We start from the raw sequence: 21,403 nt of genomic DNA, 5'->3' as shown, positions 1-21,403 counted from the left end.
AAATCATAACACTCGCAATTACCTCATAAAAAGATAAAGTGAACCAAATAATTAGTAAGATCTAGTCCACTGCTACTCATGATGGCCTAGAATGAAAAAAATCTACATATGGCTCAGTCAAAAGTTTCTATTCAAAATACAGCTATTACTGTATGTAATTTTACTCAAAACAGGCAAAACCAAACATATACAACAGAAGAGAGCTATGGAAACAAAACCAGAAATAAATGCTTACAATCACGCAACAGGTGAAATATAAACTAAAAATGATATGAAAGCAGTCCAAAAACCTATACCCTTCACTGGTTATTAGGAAGCAGTCAATGATATCAGTAGCACATCCTTAATCTCCAAGAGTATATAATGGAAGGAAATGACACATTCTACCACAAAATGTTCTTATATTACAGGAAAAAACAGAATAATAGAATATAAGGAACAATGGTTTAACAGAGAACTGCATTTGTCATATGCTCCTTAAATTTATATGAAAAAGGATTTATAAGTACAGTATTATATTCATGTATTTTGATTCTACAATAGATCTTGTAGAAGTTTCATATATGAGAGTATGAAAACCCGAAGTATTATCTTTACTGATACATTTCCCAGGCAATCTCCAAAAGAGAATCTAATTTCCTGAGTATCTGAATATATAAACTCCTTGAAAGCTAGAATGATAAAACACCACTGAGCCCGATTACATACAATAAACTCTAAAGGAAAAGATCAGATTCCTACACCACATTAAAATTTTTTGTATTAACTGTAACTGGAAAATGTAAGACAGTAATTATATGGGGTTAAAGAATTTCTTAAGCAGAGTCAACTGCTGTACTCTTTTTGTAAATATTGAGCCTACATATTAAGGCCAGCATGTAAAGTCTAAAAATTAATCAATTATAATGCTTCACTCAGAAATCTTTATATTTGAAAACCTTTAGAGAAGGTGTCTTTTATATCACAAAGAAATATTACAGATTTTTTTCATTCATGGATTAAACATGAGTAGTTTTTAACATTCTCACATGACCCTGAAGTCCCACAACAGGTAGTAATTTGTAATTCTGGTTGAGTCACACATTTCACCCGGATACACTAAGAGACTGGTTGGTGTTCCTGAGTTACTAAGTAGAAATAAGCCTCAACAATGTGACATCTGCCTTTTTCTCTGCTCATTCTTGAATGCAAAGTAACTTCCATATAATACCTAAAGCACAAGTTAAAAAAAAATTTTTTTTACATACTTCATCTTTTTTCTGTTTTTTAAATATGGAAGATGACATATGGCAAAACTTGCAAATGTATGGATTCACAAAGGAAGGTCCCTGGATGCTCCCTACAAGAAAGTCACGGGGTTTAATGGTAGCTCAAGAGAATGCAGAATTTTGGTACCATACTCGGGCACATCACAATCTAAGAGGATATTCAGTAGGCAGAACTGACAATTAGTCCCAGGACTCAAACTTAAATTCTGCTGTGAAATTCTAGTAAGATTTATTAAATCAAAGTTAATGTGCAACAATTACCTCACTAGAGAATGAGAGAAAACACTGTAAGTATTTCCTTTTTGGATACTAAAATGATTACATCATGCAAAGTTCATCTGAATTCTCTATGTAAAATATTCTGAACTGAATTACCTTTTTGTACAAATATTTCGCCAGGGCAGTGACTTGACGGGGCACTGACTGCGATGCATAATTGTAGTAATTGTAGGTAAAAGCATAAATGCCACCTTCTCATGTCTGCATCAGGGAAAACTCCCTTAAACACATTTCACCCTTAGTTTCACCTTCAAACAAACGGACCACCTCAAATCCTAAATATACCCAAAGCCCACTGCCTAGACACACAGTGAGAAACAGGCATAACAGATTTGTAAATAGGCAAGAAACTACTTTGTGCTAGAGACTATGATTACCTGGAGGTAGGAATTGCAGTTGGTTATTAGCTAATCGAAGATGACGTAAAGCTCTCAGACGACCAATTTCTGGGCAAACAATTTCTAAGGCATTGTCACTAAGATCCAAACATTGGAGTTTTACGAGAGATCCAATGGCTTCAAAAAGAAAAGAAAGGTGAAGGGAAAATTAATTTGACCCAAGTGTTATGACAAATCTTTAATGCAAGTACTACCAAATTAAATATTTTAATAGTTAATATCCCTGCCTCTGTTGCTTGCAAAATAGTAAAAACATAGATCTTTTAATTTAATCAAAACTGCTAACTGAATTTACTAATTAAGGGAGACAATCTTTGAAACTAACAAGTTAAAGATGCTTTATAAGTAAAATTCCCTAATACACCAACCAAAATTTGCTTTACTATTATGAAGCAAAGCTTAAACTATGGTTATGTCGTAACTAAAATTGGAGTGCCCTTACCTTCTGGCACCACAACTATGTTATTTGAGTGAAGGTATCTGTGGGGAAAGAAGAAAAAAAAACGGAGCTGTTATCATTCAGTCCTTTTGCTAGATAACCAATTTGTAAAATGCTCACTTAGAAATTTATCAAATATAAAGGGACCAAAATGTTCTATCATACCCCAATCTAAGTGCATGCCATAAAGCACATGACCATCACAGATAATTAATAATATTTTCAGAATGGTATTTTATGCTGGAATGGCAAATATTAAACCTATTTACTGATTTAAGTTGTTATTTTAAAATAAAAGCATACACAATAGATGTATTTTGAGTTATTTTTTTAAACTGACAAATTACTAGTTTTACAAAACAAATTACAAATTACAAAACAAATTACTAGTTTTTCTAGTTCATTTTAAAGTATTCGGGTTTTCAGAAAAACACCTATTGTGTAAAGAAAAATCAACACTTATTATGTAAATGAAAATGCAACTTTTAATTTCAAATGGAAGACTTACAAAATAAGCAAACCAAGGCTATTTCAAGCTAATATGCTGACAGGAACCAAGAATGGAGAGACTAAATGCTGATCATTTACAGTATCTGTCAAAATACTCAACTGTCAAGGTACATAATTTATTTCACAGCAAAAGGAAATCTCATAAACAAGAATCAAATTCTTTTCTTAAAAAAGAAAAAAAAAAAAAGGTTATCTGGCTGACAAGTCCAGGCAAGCCTAAGTAAATAACACTTTTCCCACTGAAGTATCTTTAGCACCCTCTGGTGGAGACTTTATGCAATCAGCAGCAGCCTGATTCAGAACAAAACAACAGTGACAACTGGAGATCACATAGTAATAATTTTAAAAAATAAATGTATGGGGCGCCTGGCTGGCTCAGTTGGCACAGCATGCGCCTCTTAATCTCAGGGTTGTGAGTTCAAGCCCCATATTGGACATGGAACTTAGCTACATAACATAATATAAAATGTTAATATAAATAAATTCGTATCACTGATTTTCAGAGAACGAAATTTTTTTGATCTTTTCAAAACTATCATTTTATTTACTATGCCTCATCAATCAGTCTTCATAAAGTATTTTTAAATTTAATTTTGAAATTTTCTTCTACATTATTAAACCTAACATCAAAGGTTAAAATGTCACTGACACAAAATAAGACACAAAATTAATACATTTAAGATTATTCCATGCTGCATTTAATAAATTCTGTGTAGGTACTAACTTGCTGGGCCTAACACATGTTAAACAATTATACCATTCTATGATATTTTTATTCCTTGCTTTGTACGTATAAACTGATTTCACATTTTAAAATCCATATTCTTTAAACATTAATTTTAGGAAGGAATTCCTAACTGCACTCTCAGGTGACTCTAAAAATTCTTTGAACTAAAAGACTCTATGTAAATAAGTATGCGCACACACATACGTACATATACACACATTTACATTTGTTATACAAAAGCCAGAGTGCCTAGACACCAAAATAAAGAGACAGTTGATTTTCAGTTACCCACAATACATTTGCCTCAATTTCGCATATGCAAAAGGATCCTAAAATGTCGAAATCAAAAGATGAACCAAAGCACTCAACATCATGAATGAAATCAAAAGGTGTATTTTAAATTTATCTACGTTAAAGATGTGGTCTACAGTAAGAAGAGAATGTTCCCAATCCTAACTACAAAATGTAGGTGCCCAGGACCATCCCCCACCAAGTGAAACACCATCTCAACTCCTCAAGTTATTGTGATGTGCAACTGATAAAGAATCATCACTGGTGGAATGGATCAGAGAGCGAGCTCTGGAGCCAGAATGACTGCATTTCAGTAGCCATGTGGCCAAACTCAACTTCTCACTTTCATAATCTGTAGGAGCAGAGAATAGTAACACCAACAACACAGGGATGTTGTAAGGATTAAATAAATCAATAAATGTAAGGCTTTTAGAATAATCAGAGTGCCATGAATGCCACTGTTATTGTTGTTATACAGTTATCATGAGTCACCTGTAATCAAAGGTTCAACAATTTTGAGTCACTTCTCTTTACTTGCTTTTTGTAATTTCAAAGTAATTGAAATGTTGGAGTTTCAATGTAACTAGTTTTCATCATGTTCTCCTATAATGCAAGAACTTTCTTTCATTGCTGTGGGAATGCAAAACAGTACAGCCACTTTGGAAAGTGGTCTGGCAGTTTTTTAAATAAAATTTAATACAGAAGTTTACTTAATAGTATTATGCCAATGTCACTTTCTTAGTTTTGACAAAATTTTAAGATGCTAAAAACAGAAGAAAGTGGATGAGAAGTATACTGGAACTCTGTACTATCTTTACAACTTTTCTGTAAATATAAAATTGTTCCAAAATAAAAAGGTTGCTGATTAAAAGATCAGGACTTTTATTTCCAGCCATAATGGAGTAACAGGGACCAGATTTACCTGACTGCTGTAAGCAAAAAGAAAATTGGAAGGAATATATGACACAATTATTTTGATACTAAAAACAGGAAATTAGGATTATGTTATGTGAGAGAGAAGAAACAAGGCAAGCCACACAAGATCCCTAGGTTTCTGCCTGGATGTAAAACTGATGGTATAGGACTGCGTCCCAAACAAAGTATGTACATCTCACTAAGTTATGGAGACACAAGTCAGAATTCAGAGAAACCGAGGCAACTGGAAGTCGTGGGGTAGTGGGGTAGAGTTTGGGGGAGAGGATACTACAGGGAAAAAAATCCTGTAAAAACTGAAGGATTCTCTGACTGATAGCTGAATAGTAAAATGTAGCCTAGGCAAAGTAACTGAAAATCTATCTGCTGAATGGTCCACAGAGCTCACACCAGACTAGAAAGCATTTAAGTTCTGAACAGCAAGTCTTATTATTTGGCACATTCAAATCAGATCCTATAAAGGCCATGCCTTAGTAATAGGGTTAAAATACCACTAAAGTAGAGGTTACTCTAGACCTGTCCTCACAAAGTGTGGAGACAAACCATGAAAAGATCAAACTAAACTGCAAATAACCTCATGCCAGAATAAGGCAGCACAAGAAAAAGGCAGACAACAAAGTCTACAGACTCACCAATGTAAAACTTATAAGATCCAGCATCCAATCGAAAAGTAGTAGATATGCCAAGAATCAAGAAAGTGTGACCAATACCCAGGATTAAAAACAGTCAATACAAGTAGATCCAGTATAATAGAAACAATAAAATTAGCAAACAAAGGCATTAGAACAACTACAAAAAATATAGCAAGCTATTTAAAGGATAATATGAACACTGCAAGAGAGACGTTAAGGTATGAAGAAGAACCAAACAGAACTTCTAGGGATCAAAAACATAATGAACAAAGTAAAACAACTTCACTAGGTGGGATGAACAGCAAATTAGATACTGAAGAAGAAAATATTACTGACACTGAAGACAGAGAAATACAATTTGTCCATATTGAAGCACACAGAGACAAAAAAAGATGGAAAAAAACTGAAAAGAGTGTCAGTGATTAAAGGAAAATACTAAACAGTGTAACAAACATGCAAGAGTCCCAGAAACAGAGACAGGAGTATAGAAATAAATATCTAAAGAAATAACGTCAAAAAATTGCCAAATTTGATGAAAATCATAGAAACACGATCCCAAGAAGCTAAACGAATGTCAAATATATAGAAAAAGAAGGGGCGCCTGGGTGGCTTAGTCGGTTGAGCGGCCGACTTCAGCTCAGGTCATGATCTCACTGTTCGTGAGTTCGAGCCCCGTGTCAGGTTCTGTGCTGACAGCTCGGAGCCTGGAGCTTCGGATTCTGTGTCTCCCTCTCTCTCTGCCCCTCCCCCTCTCGCACTCTGTGTCTGTCTCTCAAAACTAAAATAAATAAAGGTTAAAAAATTTTAAAAAAAGAAAACCACAAGATACATCAAAATCAAATCCCTGAAAATGAGCATAAAATCAAAAATCTTCAATGTAGATAAAGAAAAAATAAACACACTACATACAGAGGAACAAATGTAAGAATAACAGGAGATGTCTCTTCAGAAACTGTGCAAGCCAGATGATAATGAACATCATAAAAGTGCTGAAAGAAAAGAAAAAAAAAAAGTCATCAAGAATTCTAATTCCAGGGGTGCCTGGGTGGCTCAGTTGGCTGAACATCCATCTGACTCTTGATTTTGGCTCAGGTCATGATCTCATGGTTCATGGGATCAAGCCCCATGTCAGGCTCGGCGCTGACAGCGTGAAGCCTGCTTGGGATTCTTGCTTTCCCTCTCTCTCCACCTCTCCCCTGCTTATGCACTTTCTCTCTCTCAAAATAAACTTTAAAAATAAAATAATATGGGCTGTTTGCCATCTATATAAAAAAAAGCATTGGGGCGCCTGGGTGGCGCAGTCGGTTAAGCGTCCGACTTCAGCCAGGTCACGATCTCGCGGTCCGTGAGTTCGAGCCCCGCGTCAGGCTCCGGGCTGATGGCTTGGAGCCTGGAGCCTGTTTCCGATTCTGTGTCTCCCTCTCACTCTGCCCCTCCCCCGTTCATGCTCTGTCTCTCTCTGTCCCAAAAATAAAATAAACATTGAAAAAATTAAAAAAAAAAAAAAAAAAGCATTTTAATTCCAGAAGATCAAAACAAACAAAAACTTCAAGACTATGAAGATGTTTGTAAAACAAAAACTGTAACATTTTCAGAGAAAAAACTAATGTGAGATTTTTTTCTCACAGAAAATCTTCAGGGCCTAAGGCTAGACAAGGAATTCTTAGACTTGACACTAAAAACATGATCCATAAAAGCAGAACTGGTAAAATGTAAAACTTTTGCTCTACAAAAGAATAGAAAGAGAATGAAAAGATAGGGGCATCTGGGTGGCTCAGCTGTGGGAGCGTCTGACTTTGGCTCAGGTCACATTCTTACAGTTCATGAGTTCGGGTCCCGTGTTGGGCTCTACACTGACGGTGCAGAGCCTGCTTGGGACTCTCTCTCTCTCTCTCTTCCTCTTGAAATAAATAAATTTCTAAAAAAAAAAAAAGAGAATGAAAAGACAAACTACAAATTGGGAGAAAATATTTGTAAACAACATATACAACAAAGAACTGGTTTCTATAATTTGTAAAAAAATAAAAAATAAAAACCTCTTAAAACTGAAGAATAGGGGCGCCTGGGTGGCACAGTCGGTTAAGCGTCCGACTTCAGCCAGGTCACGATCTCGCGGTCCGTGAGTTCGAGCCCCGCATCAGGCTCTGGGCTGATGGCTCAGAGCCTGGAGACTGTTTCCAATTCTGTGTCTCCCTCTCTCTCTGCCCCTACCCCGTTCATGCTCTGTCTCTCTCTGTTCCAAAAATAAATAAACGTTGAAAAAAAAAATTTTAAAACAAAACAAAACAAAAAAAAAAACTGAAGAATAAAAATAAATCCAACTAGAAAAAGAGCAACAAATGAGTTTTACTGAAGAAAAGACACAGGTAACCAACACATACTTGAAAAGATGTTCAGTATCATTAACCATTAGAAAAATATACATTAAAATCACAATGACATAAAACCACACATCTATCAAAATGACAAAAATAAAAACTAATGGTAACACCAAATACTGGTGAGATGTGGAGAAACTGAAACAATACCTTGCTCGGGGAGAATATAAAAAGGTGGAGCCAACCTGGAAAATTATTTGGCAATTTCTTAGGAAACTACAAATCCAGAGCAAAAGTGAAAGAGTAAGGGCCTCCAAAAATTATTTTACATAAAATCAACAAGAATATTGGCAAAAGTAGTAGTAAGAAGATTATGTACAAAACTCTGGAAACTAGCCAAAGTGATACAAGGAGGGTTATATCTTAAGAAAAATGGCAAAAATCTCAGCAAGCACAGTGAGCTGTGTGAACTTTGGGGCATTTTCAATTCTTCTAATTGTATCCCTCACTCTCCACTCTGCAGAAGCATGGAAAAACAAAACAAAAACCCGATTTTTTCACAATCGAAGTGAAAAAGCGGCAGCGTGCCTAGCACCTGAAGGGACAAAACCAGGTCAGCACTCACTCCCAGGGAACTGGCGTCATTTGACTTTGTCTCAAGGTTCCCTGAAAGGCCCCACCTGCAAAGCTCTTTTTAATTTGCTCTGCCTAGAAACTTGCCCCCTACAAAAACTCTTTCCCCAGTTGAAACACATTATGGGCAATTGTTTGACTTCCCACCCACCTGAGTCAATAAATAACAGCTGGTGCAAACAATAGACAACCAAAAACCTTAAATGGAAAAGCTGGGCAAGATGTCCAGAGGAGCTGTGAAAAGCTCTGTTGTATTTCTGGAATTCTAGAAGGTCTAAGGCAGGTCAGAAACGTGCAAATGCTCAGGAAAGAGGTGAAAGACTCTAAGCAATCAGCTCTGCCGAACTTGAGGCTCCTGCATAAGCAGGAAGCGCAGGATAAGGCAAAGTTGTCGAATGCCTGGCTGGGAGCTGAAGGCATGCCACCATACAATAACAGAAGTCCTCAGCAAAGACTGGGAGACTACTGGATTCAGGTAGCGAAGGAAATCTCTAATCTAACCATCAGGTGACCACTAAGGTAACTGAGCAGATAACTTAAAAAAAAAAAAAAAAAAGAAAAGGAAAGGAAAAGGAGAGGAGGGAACTCTTTCAACTCATTCTATGAGGCCAATATTACCTTGATACCTAAACCAAGGAAATCTCAATAAAGGAAGACCAAGGACCAGTTTCCCTTATGAATACAGACACAAAATTCATCAACAAAATACTAGTAAGCCAAACCCAGCAACTTATAAAAAGGATTATACTCCACGACCAAATGGGATTTTCCCTCATTGATGCAGGGTTGGTTCAACATACAAGCAAAAATCAACATCTATATTAACAGGATAAAGAAAAAAAAAACACATTCATCTCAGTAGATGAAAAGAAGACCATATGACAAAATCAAACATCCTTTTATGCTAAAAATACTCAACAAACAAGCAATAAAAGGGAATTTCCTCAATTACATACAGGGTACCTATGAAAAATCTATAGCCATCATCACACTGAATGGCAATAGACTGAAAGCTTTCCCCCTAACATCAGGCAGAAACAACACAAAGATGTCTGGTCTCACCACTTTTATTCAATATTCCATGTTACAGCCAAAAATAAAGCAAGAAAAAGAAATAAAAGGCATACATATTGGAAAGGAAGGAATGAAACTATCTTCACTGGCAGATGACATGATCTTGTATATAGAAAATCCTATGGAATCTACCAAAAAAAAAAAAAAATTAGAGCTAATATATGAGTTCAGCAAGGCTGAGGGTAAAACATCAATATACAAAAATCAGGTGTATTCTTACATACCAGACAATGAGCAATTCTAATGTGAAATTAAGAAAAACCATTCCACGTATAACAGCATCAAAAGAATAAATACTGGGGCACCTGGGTAGCTCAGTTCGTTTAGCGTCCGACTCTTAATTTCAGCTCAGGTCATGAGTTCAAGCCCCATATTGAGCTCTGCACTGAGTGTGAAGTCTACTTAAAAAAATTTTTTTTTAATTTTAAAAAAGAATAAGTTAAACTTAGGAATAAGTTTAACAAATTCAAGATTTTTACACTGAAAAGTGTTCGGTGTTCAAACACAAAAATGTTGAAAGAAATTGAAGACCTAATTAAATGGAAAGATCTCACATTCATAAATTAGAAGACATAAGACAGCAATATTCCACATATTGATCTAAAGATTCAATACCATCGCCACCATTGATCACAGATACCTTTTTTTCTTCATAATTTGACAAGCAGATGTTAAAACTCACATGGAAATGCAAGGGATTTAGAAGAGCTAAAACAATTTTGAGAAATGGGAATAATGTTGAAGGAATCATACTTCTCAATTTCAAAACTTAACTATAAAGCTACAGTAATCAAGTTGTGTGCTACTGGCAAAAAGACAAATAGATCAATGGAAAAAAACTGAGCATCCAGAAATATGCCAACATGTTCATGGTCAGATGATTTTTGACAAAGGTGCCAAGACAATTCAATAGGGAAAGGGTATCCTTTTCAATAAATGGTGCTGAGATAGCTGGAGTTGCATATGCAAAAACAGAAGTCAGGCCTTTACATTGCATCGTATGCAAAAATTCACTCAAAATGGATCAAAGACCTAAATGTAAGAGCTAAAATGATACAACTTAAGTAAGAAAAACAGAGGTAAATCTTCATAATGTTGGATTAAAACAATTTCATAGATATGATACCGAAACACAAAATGCCAGATAAAAAATTATCAAGAAAGTGAAAAGATAAACCATGAATGGAAGAAAATATTTTAAAAGTATACATCTGATATGGTATCAAATATATAAAGCATTCAAATATATAAATATATATATCTCAAAAATATAAAGCACTTAAATATATAGAGCTGTCTCAAATATATAAGGCATACAAATACATAAAAAACTCTTACAACTCTACAATAAAAATATCATAATTTTAAAATAGAAAACAGATTTGAATAGACATTTCTCCAAAGAAATATATAAACAGCCAATAAGCAAATGAAAACAGATCAAAAGAAAAATACAAATCAAAACTATGATACACCAATTCACACCTACTAGGATGACAATAATCAAAAGGACAGAAAGTAACAAGTGTTAATGAGGATGTGGAGAAGAAGTTAGGATCCTCACATACTGTTGGTGGAATTGTAAAATGATGCAGCTTTGGAAAACAGTTTGGCAGTTCCTCAAAAGGTTAAACAAAGCTAACAATGCAATTCCAGTAGTAGGATAAACCCTAAAGAACTGAAAATACACGTTCATATATAAACTTCTACACGAAATGTTCATAACTGCATTATTCACCATAGCCAAGATGTGTGAACAACCCAAATATCTATCAACTAAAGAATGGATAAACAAAACATAGTATGTCCACAAAAAAGAATGCATTCTGAAACATACTACAACATAAATGAACCCTGAAAACATGCTATGTTAAAGCAGCAAGACCCAAAAGGCCACATACTGTATGATTCCATTTACATGAAATGTCCAGGACAGGCATAGCCATAGAAATGGAAAGCAGATTATTGGTCACCAAGGAGTTATTAGGGGGTTGGGGGAGGGGGGTATGACTGCTAAATGGGTTTCTTTTGAGGTGATGAAAATGTTTTGGAATTAGACAGCGGTAATGGTTGCTCAACCTTGTGAATATACTAAAAACCACTGAATTATATACTTAAAAGGGTGAATTTTATGGTATGTGAATTATATCTCAACCAAAAAAGAAGTGACACGTGTAATTACCACAGGACTCAGCAATTGCAGTCTTAGGTCATTTATCTCAGAGAAATGGAAACTTATTCACCAAAAAAATAAATGAAAGTACAGAAATGCTACAAGCAGTATCAATTATTACACATAAAAACAAAACAACCAATATGTCCTTCAATGGGTAAATGGTCTAAGAAACTGCATTACATCCATACCATGAAATATAATTCAGCAACAAAGAGGAACAAACTATTGATACATACAACAATTTGAATGGATCTCAAGGGATTGTGCTGGATGAAAAAAAGGTCCCAAAAGGTTACATACTATATGCTTTCATTTACATAATATTGCTAAAGTGATAAAATGATAGAGATGGAGAACAGAGTAGCAGTTACCAGGGTTTGGGGACCGTGTGTAACATGATTATAAAAGGGCAGTTCAAGGAGGGGAGGGTGGGTGATGGGCATTGAGGAGGGCACCTGTTGGGATGAGCACTGGGTGTTGTATGGAAACCAATTTGACAATAAATTTCATATTTAAAAATAAATAAAAATAAAAAAATTAAAGGGCAGTTAAAGCAATGCTTGCAGTGATGAAAGTACTCTCTCTACCCGACTATGGTAGGGATTGTACAAATGTACACATGTGATAAAATTTCACAGAACACACGCACACACACACACAAATCAGTGCACAGAAAATGATGAACACTGGAGGAAGATAACACTAGTGCCGATTTTCTGGTGCTCATCTTGCACTATAGTTACGCAAGATGTGAATGCTGCTGGAAACTACAAGGGTATACGGGATCTTTCTGTATTATTCCTTACAATTCCATGAGAATCCACCATTATCTCAAAGGAAAAAGTTTAATTTGTTTTAAAAAAGGAGAGATAAAGACTTTACTCAGGTAAACCAAATCTGAGAGAATATAGGAATGAATATAAAAGACAATTTTCCTCATTTTAAATTTCTTGAGAATTAACAATGTATCAGTTTGGTCTGTCAGCTCCAGATCTACCTTCTATACCCGATTGACCTGGACGCTGTCAACTCTCCCTTGTCAACTGGCCTAACATTAGGGCTGGAAGAGGGCACTGGAGTGACTCTATCAGAGGACAGCAGCAGCAAGGACCTCCTTTCTGGGTCCAGTCCCCCAGCAACTGTTTATTTAGCACAGGAGCCAAGGCCCAGAAGCACTCACCTCGGCAGCCCTGTTGGGAAACCTCAAGCTGCATCCTCCAACCGTGACTCCCCACCCAGCTCTGAAGCAGCTCTGGCCGCACCCCCAGGCCCACTCTCCCCATCCATCAATGCACTTCTACATACCAGCTTCAACGGGCCTCAGGCAACTGTACTACCACCCCGTGGCCACTTCTGTGGTGGGTAGGCCACACTGTCAAGCTGCTTCTACACACCAGCTCCAGACTACCAACACCTTCCTCCAACACTGAGCTGATATTATAGATCGGCTCCAGCCTAAACCAGCTGGCAAGCTTCTCGGCCACCAGCAGGCTGTATGCTCCCAGTCAGGCCCTTCACTGAAGAGCTCTCAATCTCAGCCTAGGGGCTGGAGCTCTCCTAAGTCTTTTCAGTCCCTTCCTTGTCTACTTTCTCTCAGCCCAGAAGTAATAGCTGTTTTTTGTACTTGCTACTTCTGAATACCACAGAGTTCTCTTAATCTCTTTTAGCGGTTAATAACACCTCACTAGTCAGCAATTCTTTAAATTAATTTTCCCTGTTTCAACTAGGGGTACGGTTTCTATCTCCCAACTGGCTCCTGAATGACATACACATGATACGTACGTATATTCGTATGCTGACAGATACACAAACACACATATACAACAACAGCACAAAGAACGAAGTACTGATGTACAGTTCCCACATTACAAGTGAAGTAAGTGGTCTGTTATGTGAAGGGAGACTGTAAAAGGTTAAGGAAGCACAACGTAAGCCTTAAAACACTGAGAGTTGATAAGTCAGTAGTGGTTAGTAAAATGGGGTCCTACATAACACTGAAATAATTTTAAAGAAGGAGAGAAGAGGGAAAAAATAAGTAACAGTTGAGACGCATAGAACCAAATTGTAAGATGGTTGACTTAAAATGAATCATATCAGTAATCCCATTAAATGTAATACGATCTAAACACTCCAGTTAAATGGCCTAGATTGTCAGATTGGTCAAAAATCAAATAACCAACTAATGTTGACTTCAAGAAAATCACTTGAGTTATAAAGACACAGAGAGGTTAAAATAAAAGAATGCAAGTTCCAATTCAGTACAGCAGAATAAACTCCCACCGGACTGATCCTCTGGCAGATAACACACACACACACACACACACACACACACGACTCTAAGGCACTACAGAGTAAACAAAAACAAGCCATCCTGGAGAAGAGTCAAACCTTAGAAGAACGAATGGCACTGGGTGAGTTTGAGTTTTGTTTTTTAAGCAGCATTTAGAGTAAGGCAGGGTACAGACAGTTACCAAGCAAAGTGGCTAAAATTCTAATAGGAAACTTCATTCTTACCAACCTAAAGAACAGGAGGACAGAGTTCAGGGAAACCATGACCACTGGCAAGTAAAGGGAAAATACCCGAAAAAAAGAGCCAGGGAAGCGTAACCCCAAATTCTATTTATAAACTTTGTCTAAATCAATGGCAATCCCAGAACCATGCAAATATGGAAGAAATTACAGTCCAGGTGAAAGAACTGGACTGAGTTTTCAGCTGCCCTCCAAAAACCAGTTCACTTGTCTGAGTCAAACCAGGTAAATTACCTCCTAAAGCAAAAATATCAACACTCTCTGAATGAATACAACAGATTCCAGTCTCCAAGACATAAAATCCCCAATTATCATGATATAATCTAAAATTATTCAACATATGAAAACCCAAGAAAATGTGATCCATTAACAACAATAAACAATGGAGATCAAGCTCAAGATAACCAAGATGTTGGAATTAGCAGACAAGAAATTTTTATATAGATATACATAGTGATCTAAAGTAAAATATGCCTATAATATAAAGAAATAGAATAAAAGAAAGAAAATCCTAAAACTGAAAAAATTACAAGATGAAGCTAAACAACAGGATTAATGTTACAAAGGAAAGAGTTTATGAACTTGAAAAAGATCAGTATAAATGACCTAATCTAAGATGCAGAGAGAAAAAAGCTTGAAGGAAACATGAACAGTGCCTCAGAGGAATGTAGGACAACATTAACAGATGTAATGTGTAAACAGTGCCCAAGAAGGAGAAAGGGAACAGTACATAAAAATTACTCAAAGAAATAATAATTGAAAATGTATTAAATTTGGGAAAAGACATAAATTCACAGATTCAAGTAGCTCAGCAAATTCCAACATAAATACAAAGATAATTAAACCAAGGCACATCATAGTTAAATTTCTGAAAACCAAAAAACAAAATCTTGAAAGCAGCCAGACAAAAATGATATATTAATACATGTGGAAAATGACTAAAATCCCACTAACTTATTATATATAGTATATTTACATAACAAATAATATAATATATATTATCAGTTCATAGATCATTGTTTTAATATTTAATAATAAATATATAATTATTAATTTAATATATACTTAATAATTATGTTATATAATATACAGTATACTTAATATATAATATATTTAATATATAATAATATAATTATATAATATACACATAACAGTTATATTGTTTATGTTATAGTATATAACTTATATATAAACATTTACACATTATATTATACATATTATATAAAAATACTTTTAAAGGGCTCAAAGAAAAACACTGTCAACCCTGAAAGCAACCACCGCTGGATATATAATACAGTTTGGGGTATTACATTGCAATTATCTTCATCTTCACGACTGTTTCATTTTTCTGCCTGAAGTCCTCAAGAATTTTTTCTTTAAAGTCTGAAAAAGGCTTTGAATAAATTCCACACCCATTACTAATAAAAATTCTTGAGGAAGTCAGAATTAATGATGTGGTAGGCAGCCCCCAAGACGGTCTCCACTGATCTCCACTACCTGGCATTTAGGCCCTTGTGTTATAGCCTCCCCTTAAGTGTGGGCTGGACCTACTGACTTGTTTCTAATGAACAGAAAATAGCAAAAGTGATGGGATGTCACATCCATGATTAGATGACAAAAAGGCTGTGGCTCCTGTCTTGCATACCCTCTCTTGCTTTTTCCCTTGTGCTGATGGAAGCCAGCCGCCATGTCGGGAGCAACACTATAGAGAAGCCAAGTGGCAAGACCTAAGGGAGTTGAGTCCTCCTGCCAACAGCCAGCTAGGAACTGAGACCTTCGGACCAACAACCTGAGATTAACTGAATCCTGCCAAAAACCACATGAGTGAACACAGAAGAGGATACTTCTTTAGTTGAATGTTCAGGTAAAAACAGCAGCCCTGGGCAACAACCTTGATTGCGGCCTTGAAAGAGACACTGAGGCCAAGATACCCAGCTAAGCCAAGCCCAGATTCTAGACCTTCAGAAAATATGAGATAATAAGTATTTACTCTGTTAAGCACCCCTACTACAGTTTAAGTCACTACATTCTGGGGTAATTTGTTAAGCAGCAATAGATTATTAATACAAATGGGTATTTACTTAACACAATAGAACATACACACATTAATTGTAAAGTCAGCATCTTTCTTATGGGGCAACCCTGGAGGCATTCCCACTAAGGTCAGAAACAAAACAAGGATGCCCATTATCTCAAGTACAATTTCACACTGTTCTGGAGGGACTAGCCAATGCAGTTAGACTAGAGAAAATAAATAAAAGGCATTAAGGTTTAGAAAAAAAGAAACAACACTATCTGTATTTTCAGACATGAGAGTATTCCTGAAAAACCTTGAGGGATCAATGATAAAACTAATTCAATAAGATTTTAGCAAGGTAGCAGGATATAAAGTTAATATTGAAAAAATAACTGCTTAGAAGAGCTAACAGAAAATTCATTTACAGGGGCGCCTGGGTGGCTCAGTCGGTTAAGCGTCCGACTTCAGCCCGGGTCACGATCTCACGGTCCGTGAGTTCGAGCCCTGCGTCGGGCTCTGGGCTGATGGCTCAGAGCCTGGAGCCTGCTTCTGATTCTGTGTCTCCCTCTCTCTCTGCCCCTCCCCCGTTCATGCTCTGTCTCTCTCTGTCTCAAAAATAAATAAACGTTAAAAAAAAAAAATTAAAAAAAAAAAAAGAAAATTCATTTACACTAGCAAAAAATTATATATTAAATGTTTAGAAATATATTTTAGAAATGTTCAAAACCTATATGAAGGAAACTATAAAGAACCTATAAAAACAAAAAATAGACCTAAAATAATGTTAAGACATCTTTCTTGGAAATATACGCTGAACTATTTAGAGGTAAAAAAAAAAAAAATGATGTATGCAACACTCTCAAAGGCTTTCAAAAAATATGTATACATATATATATATATATATATATATATATATACACACACACATATATAAAGAGAATGAAATTAAAAACTTGACAAAGCAAATGGGGTAGAACATTACCAAAGATGATTAAACTGAATCTAATCAAGAGGAAAAAAATCAGACAAATCTGCACAATACTTTAAAGACATTGGGGACGGGAGGGATTAGGGTAATTAAAATATGAAATGCATATTAGATGATATTACTGAGTTAATATTACTTTTAAAGTGTGATAATAGTATAATTATGTGCAATACTGCCCTTATTATTAGGAGATACATACTGATATATTTAGTAGTAAAGTATCATAATGTCTGTAATTTGTGTGTGTGTGCGTGTGAGAGCTGGAAAGGGAAGAAGGGAGGAAGACTGTAGGAGACAGAAAGAGAAAGCCAATGTGGCAAAATGTTAACTGGTTAAATTTAAGTGAAGTGTATATGGGTGTTCACTGTATTATGCTTTCAACTTTCCTGTTAGTTTGAAATTTTTCAAAATAAAAGGATGGGGTGGTGGGGAGACAGGAAATGACAGACTCTCAGATTAAAGATGGAGGTATAAAGTTAGTTTTCCTTACTTTACCTCCTGAAAATTTTGCCAAATAATTAAGAGAACAAAAAACAGAAGTGCAAACTCCTCCTTCAACAAAATTAGCAGGGAGCTGGAAAGCAAGGGAAATATAAGGTTCTAAGTATCTTCCTTATGGGTAAGTCAATAGAGACTTAAAGTTGATGCACCAGAAAACAAAGGTGTAAACATATTATTTAGCATTATGGAGGTAATTGTCAAAAGAATTAAAAAAACAAATGCAGTGTGGAGGACACAGAGAAATAGGCTTTTCCTCTGTGTGTTAAACCTTTTATACCATTGGACTATTTATATCAAGTATCACATGTAGTAACAATAAATCTTCCCAATTATACTGACTATCCAGAAGGATTCTGTGACAAAGAGGCTGTACCCAGGGGTGGAGGGATGGGGGGTGGGTGGAAGTATCCTTCATTATCTTTACTACCTTGAGGTGAAATATTTAAAACACAAATTTAAATGGTAAAATACTTTAAAATACTATTGGGGTTAGCAGAACTTCAGGTCTACCTCTATGACCATGACACCAAAATATAATAAATGAATACATTAAAATTGTATGTCCTAGTATTTCAAATAACTTAAAAGTATTTTCATTCTTGTTGTGTATAAAAATATGAATAAACAGACTCACAGTTCCACAAGGTTTGGAAGCTTCTGAGCAAGGTTTTCTGGCTGAAAATTAAAAACTCAGAATTAAATTTTATCTTTGAGAAATGTACAAACAGTTCTAATGAGCTTAAACACAGAGTATGATCTTTGGTGGGGGGGGGGGCAGTGTAAATCTGAAGGAAATAATGCAAAAATAATAAATCAGCAGGTCTGGGTTTTATGCTTACATGGCCCATACTACAGTTTAAATCTATAAATCTGAACGCTTAAAATGAGTGTCTTGGGGCACCTGGGTGGCTCAAGTGGGTTAATGCCCAACTCTTGATTTCGGCTCAGGTCATTATCTAGCAGTTTCGTGAGTTTGAGCAGTGCGTTGGGCTCTGCACTGACAGTGCAGAGCCTGCTTGGAATTCCGTTTGCATCTCTCTCTGTCCCTCCCTTGCTCGCTCTCTCTCTCTCTCTCAAAAATAAATAAATACATTTGCAACTACGTGGATGGAACTGGAGGGTATTATGCTAAGTGAAATTAGTCAGAGAAAGACAAAAATCCTATGACTTCACTCATATGAGGACTTTAAGAGACAAAACGGATGAACATGAGGGAAGGAAAACAAAAATAATATAAAAACAGGGAAGGGGACAGAATAGAAGAGACTCATAAATATGGAGAACAAACTGAGGGCTGCTGGAGGGGTCGTGGGAGGGGGGATGGGCTAAATGGGTCAGGGGCACTAAGGAATCTACTCCTGAAATCATTGTTGCGCTATATGCTAATTTGGATGTAAATTTTAAAAAATAAAAAATTAAATTAAAAAATAAAAAATAAATAACTTTAAATAAATAAATAAATACATAAATAAATAAAATCAGTGTCTTTCTGAGAAACGGCCACAGAAGAAGTTACACTGTTCTTAACAGACATACACAGAGGGGAGGATGCCATCTGACAACAGAGCCAGATACTGGAGTGACACAGCCAAGGACCATCAAGGATCACTGGCAACCACCAGAACCAAGGAAACAGTAACAGATTCTCCCTCAGAGTCCTGAGAAGGAGCCAACCCTGCCCACATCTTAATTTCGGACTTCCGGCCTTCAGAACAGTGAGAATACATTTCTGTTCTTTTAAGCCCCCTATCCTGTGTAATCTGTTACAACAGCCCTAGAAAACTAATACTCACCCCCAAACTCCCAATTTGTGTGCCTCGGAAAAACTAAATAAATAAGGGAAATCCCCAGGTGCCAGAAAGCCAGACCTAACTAAGCTCAGGACAGAGTGGTCCTGGGGCTCAGGTGGTCCGGGGGGGGGGGGGGTGGCAGGGGTAGGAAACAGGCCACTGGAAAGACAGGCTGGGAAAGATCTAGGTGCCTTACCCAGTCCCGATTTTGGAAGGATTGGCCCTTCCACAAAAAGAATCCCAGAAATCCCACTCCCAGATTGCAAGTGGGCTTCTCTCTGCCAGAGGCAAAAGGAAAAGCCTCCTCTAAGCAACTGAAAGCCAGCCTGCATCTCTCTCTCTCTCTCTCCCTCCCTCTCCCCCCTCCCCGCCACCCAGGTCAAATTCACACAAACACAAAGACAGGAGTTGTTAAGACTGAAGGAACACACTGAGTCAGGAGTAATAGATATATATTTATTCTACACTCAAACATACTGTAGGTAAGCTAGGTATCAATAACAAAGAATCAGTAATCGTTTTTTTAGAAGTAATTAGGTGTAGCTTGAGTCCTAAAGACAAATATAAATTATCAGAGGTTGCTATGGGGCAGAGAGGAAGAGTTCTGGTCAGCTTTCTAGACACAAGAAGCAACACAGGAAAATGTGAGGCAGGGAGGTGTGTCTGGGAAATTGCAAATACAATCTATTTTGCTGTAACTCCCGAACACTACTCCTGAACAGATCTTACACTTTCGAAAATCCTGTTATAAAAACAATTGTGTTAATAGGTGTTGAGGACTAGAAGGTTTTGTATTTGCAACAAACTAATTTTTCAGACAGAAACCAAGTAACAATGATCATCATTAGGAAAAGGATCAGGGGTGCTCTCTATTCTTCACTCTATGTTAGTATCATTTGAATTTTTAACAGTGAACATGTTAGGTCTCATATAATTGAAAACCATTACATTCGATAATGTGGTATGCACATAAACTGCTACATAATTGAGTAATCAATCATATTACATCCAATTTGGGTTCTAAACAGTAAGAGAAACACCATTAGTGTGATATGCCTGGGCCATAGGGTATGAAGGTTTATAATGACTTCGCAGAGTGGCCTGGAATAGACCACTAGAACTTATATTTTATAAAATGGGAAAACTTTTTAAAAATTCTGAACACAATAGAAATCCACTGGTTTAAACAAGGAAATGACATTACCACTTTAAGCTGGCATACTGATGAATTTAAATACTTAGCCACAGCATCCAAAGCTGCTTATATACACATATATCCTTGTCCTTTTATGATAACCAAATGTTAAATACAAATATTGTTATGAGAACAATGAAGCATTTACTGAGTACCCATTTTTGATAAAGTCACTTATATTTAGTTTTCAAATGCTGAATGCTGTGATTCTTTTTTTTTTTTCCCCACATGTTTTGATATCAATATATGCAATGAAGTCCTTCATGACAAGTCTTTCCTCAGATGTTACTCTTGGATCTGCAGAAATCCTCAAAATGTTTCTTTTAGTATGGGTATCTTCTCTTTTAAGGAGAATATGCATTTCCATTTATGGGCATACATACAAAGCTTCCTAGGCAAACTAGGCAACTAGGGATGGAAGGATGAGGGAAGGGGGCAGTAAGAGGCTTAATAATAGCTGGTCCTCTAAAAAGGAAAAACTTATCCAGAAAAAAGACTCATCTATTTTATCTGCTACAATCAGTATCATATCTTGACCTGCGATCATTTTTCCCAGATGACGATTTCGTGCCATCCAACAGCATTCTAATTATCCCATGAGAAACTGGTTAGCTCTTTTGAGATACACAGCTTCACACACAATTAAGCACTGAATAATGTTTCTACTGCTAATGGTGCATTACCATATCTTTATTAACGGTTAGA

The 21,403-nt window shown here is 36.2% G+C and overlaps 1 protein-coding gene across 2 annotated transcripts in view; it reads right to left on the bottom strand.

The window, feature by feature from the left end:
• Positions 1-21,403, bottom strand: part of LRRC28 (leucine rich repeat containing 28) — a 133,809-nt gene that overhangs the window by 97,119 nt on the left and 15,287 nt on the right. For both annotated transcript variants that reach the window (XM_030317487.2, XM_030317488.2), the window contains 3 exons: positions 18,348-18,388; positions 2,388-2,425; positions 1,925-2,062 (listed from right to left, as the gene is read on the bottom strand). In XM_030317487.2, the coding sequence (XP_030173347.1) occupies positions 1,925-2,062; positions 2,388-2,425; positions 18,348-18,388 (217 nt within the window). The remainder of the gene's footprint in view (positions 1-1,924; positions 2,063-2,387; positions 2,426-18,347; positions 18,389-21,403) is intronic.

The sequence above is a fragment of the Lynx canadensis genome, chromosome B3, assembly GCF_007474595.2.
Source record: "Lynx canadensis isolate LIC74 chromosome B3, mLynCan4.pri.v2, whole genome shotgun sequence".
NCBI classification, from domain to species: domain Eukaryota; kingdom Metazoa; phylum Chordata; class Mammalia; order Carnivora; family Felidae; genus Lynx; species Lynx canadensis.
Note: the sequence above shows the minus strand (reverse complement) of the source record. Positions and strands in the feature narration are given on the sequence as shown.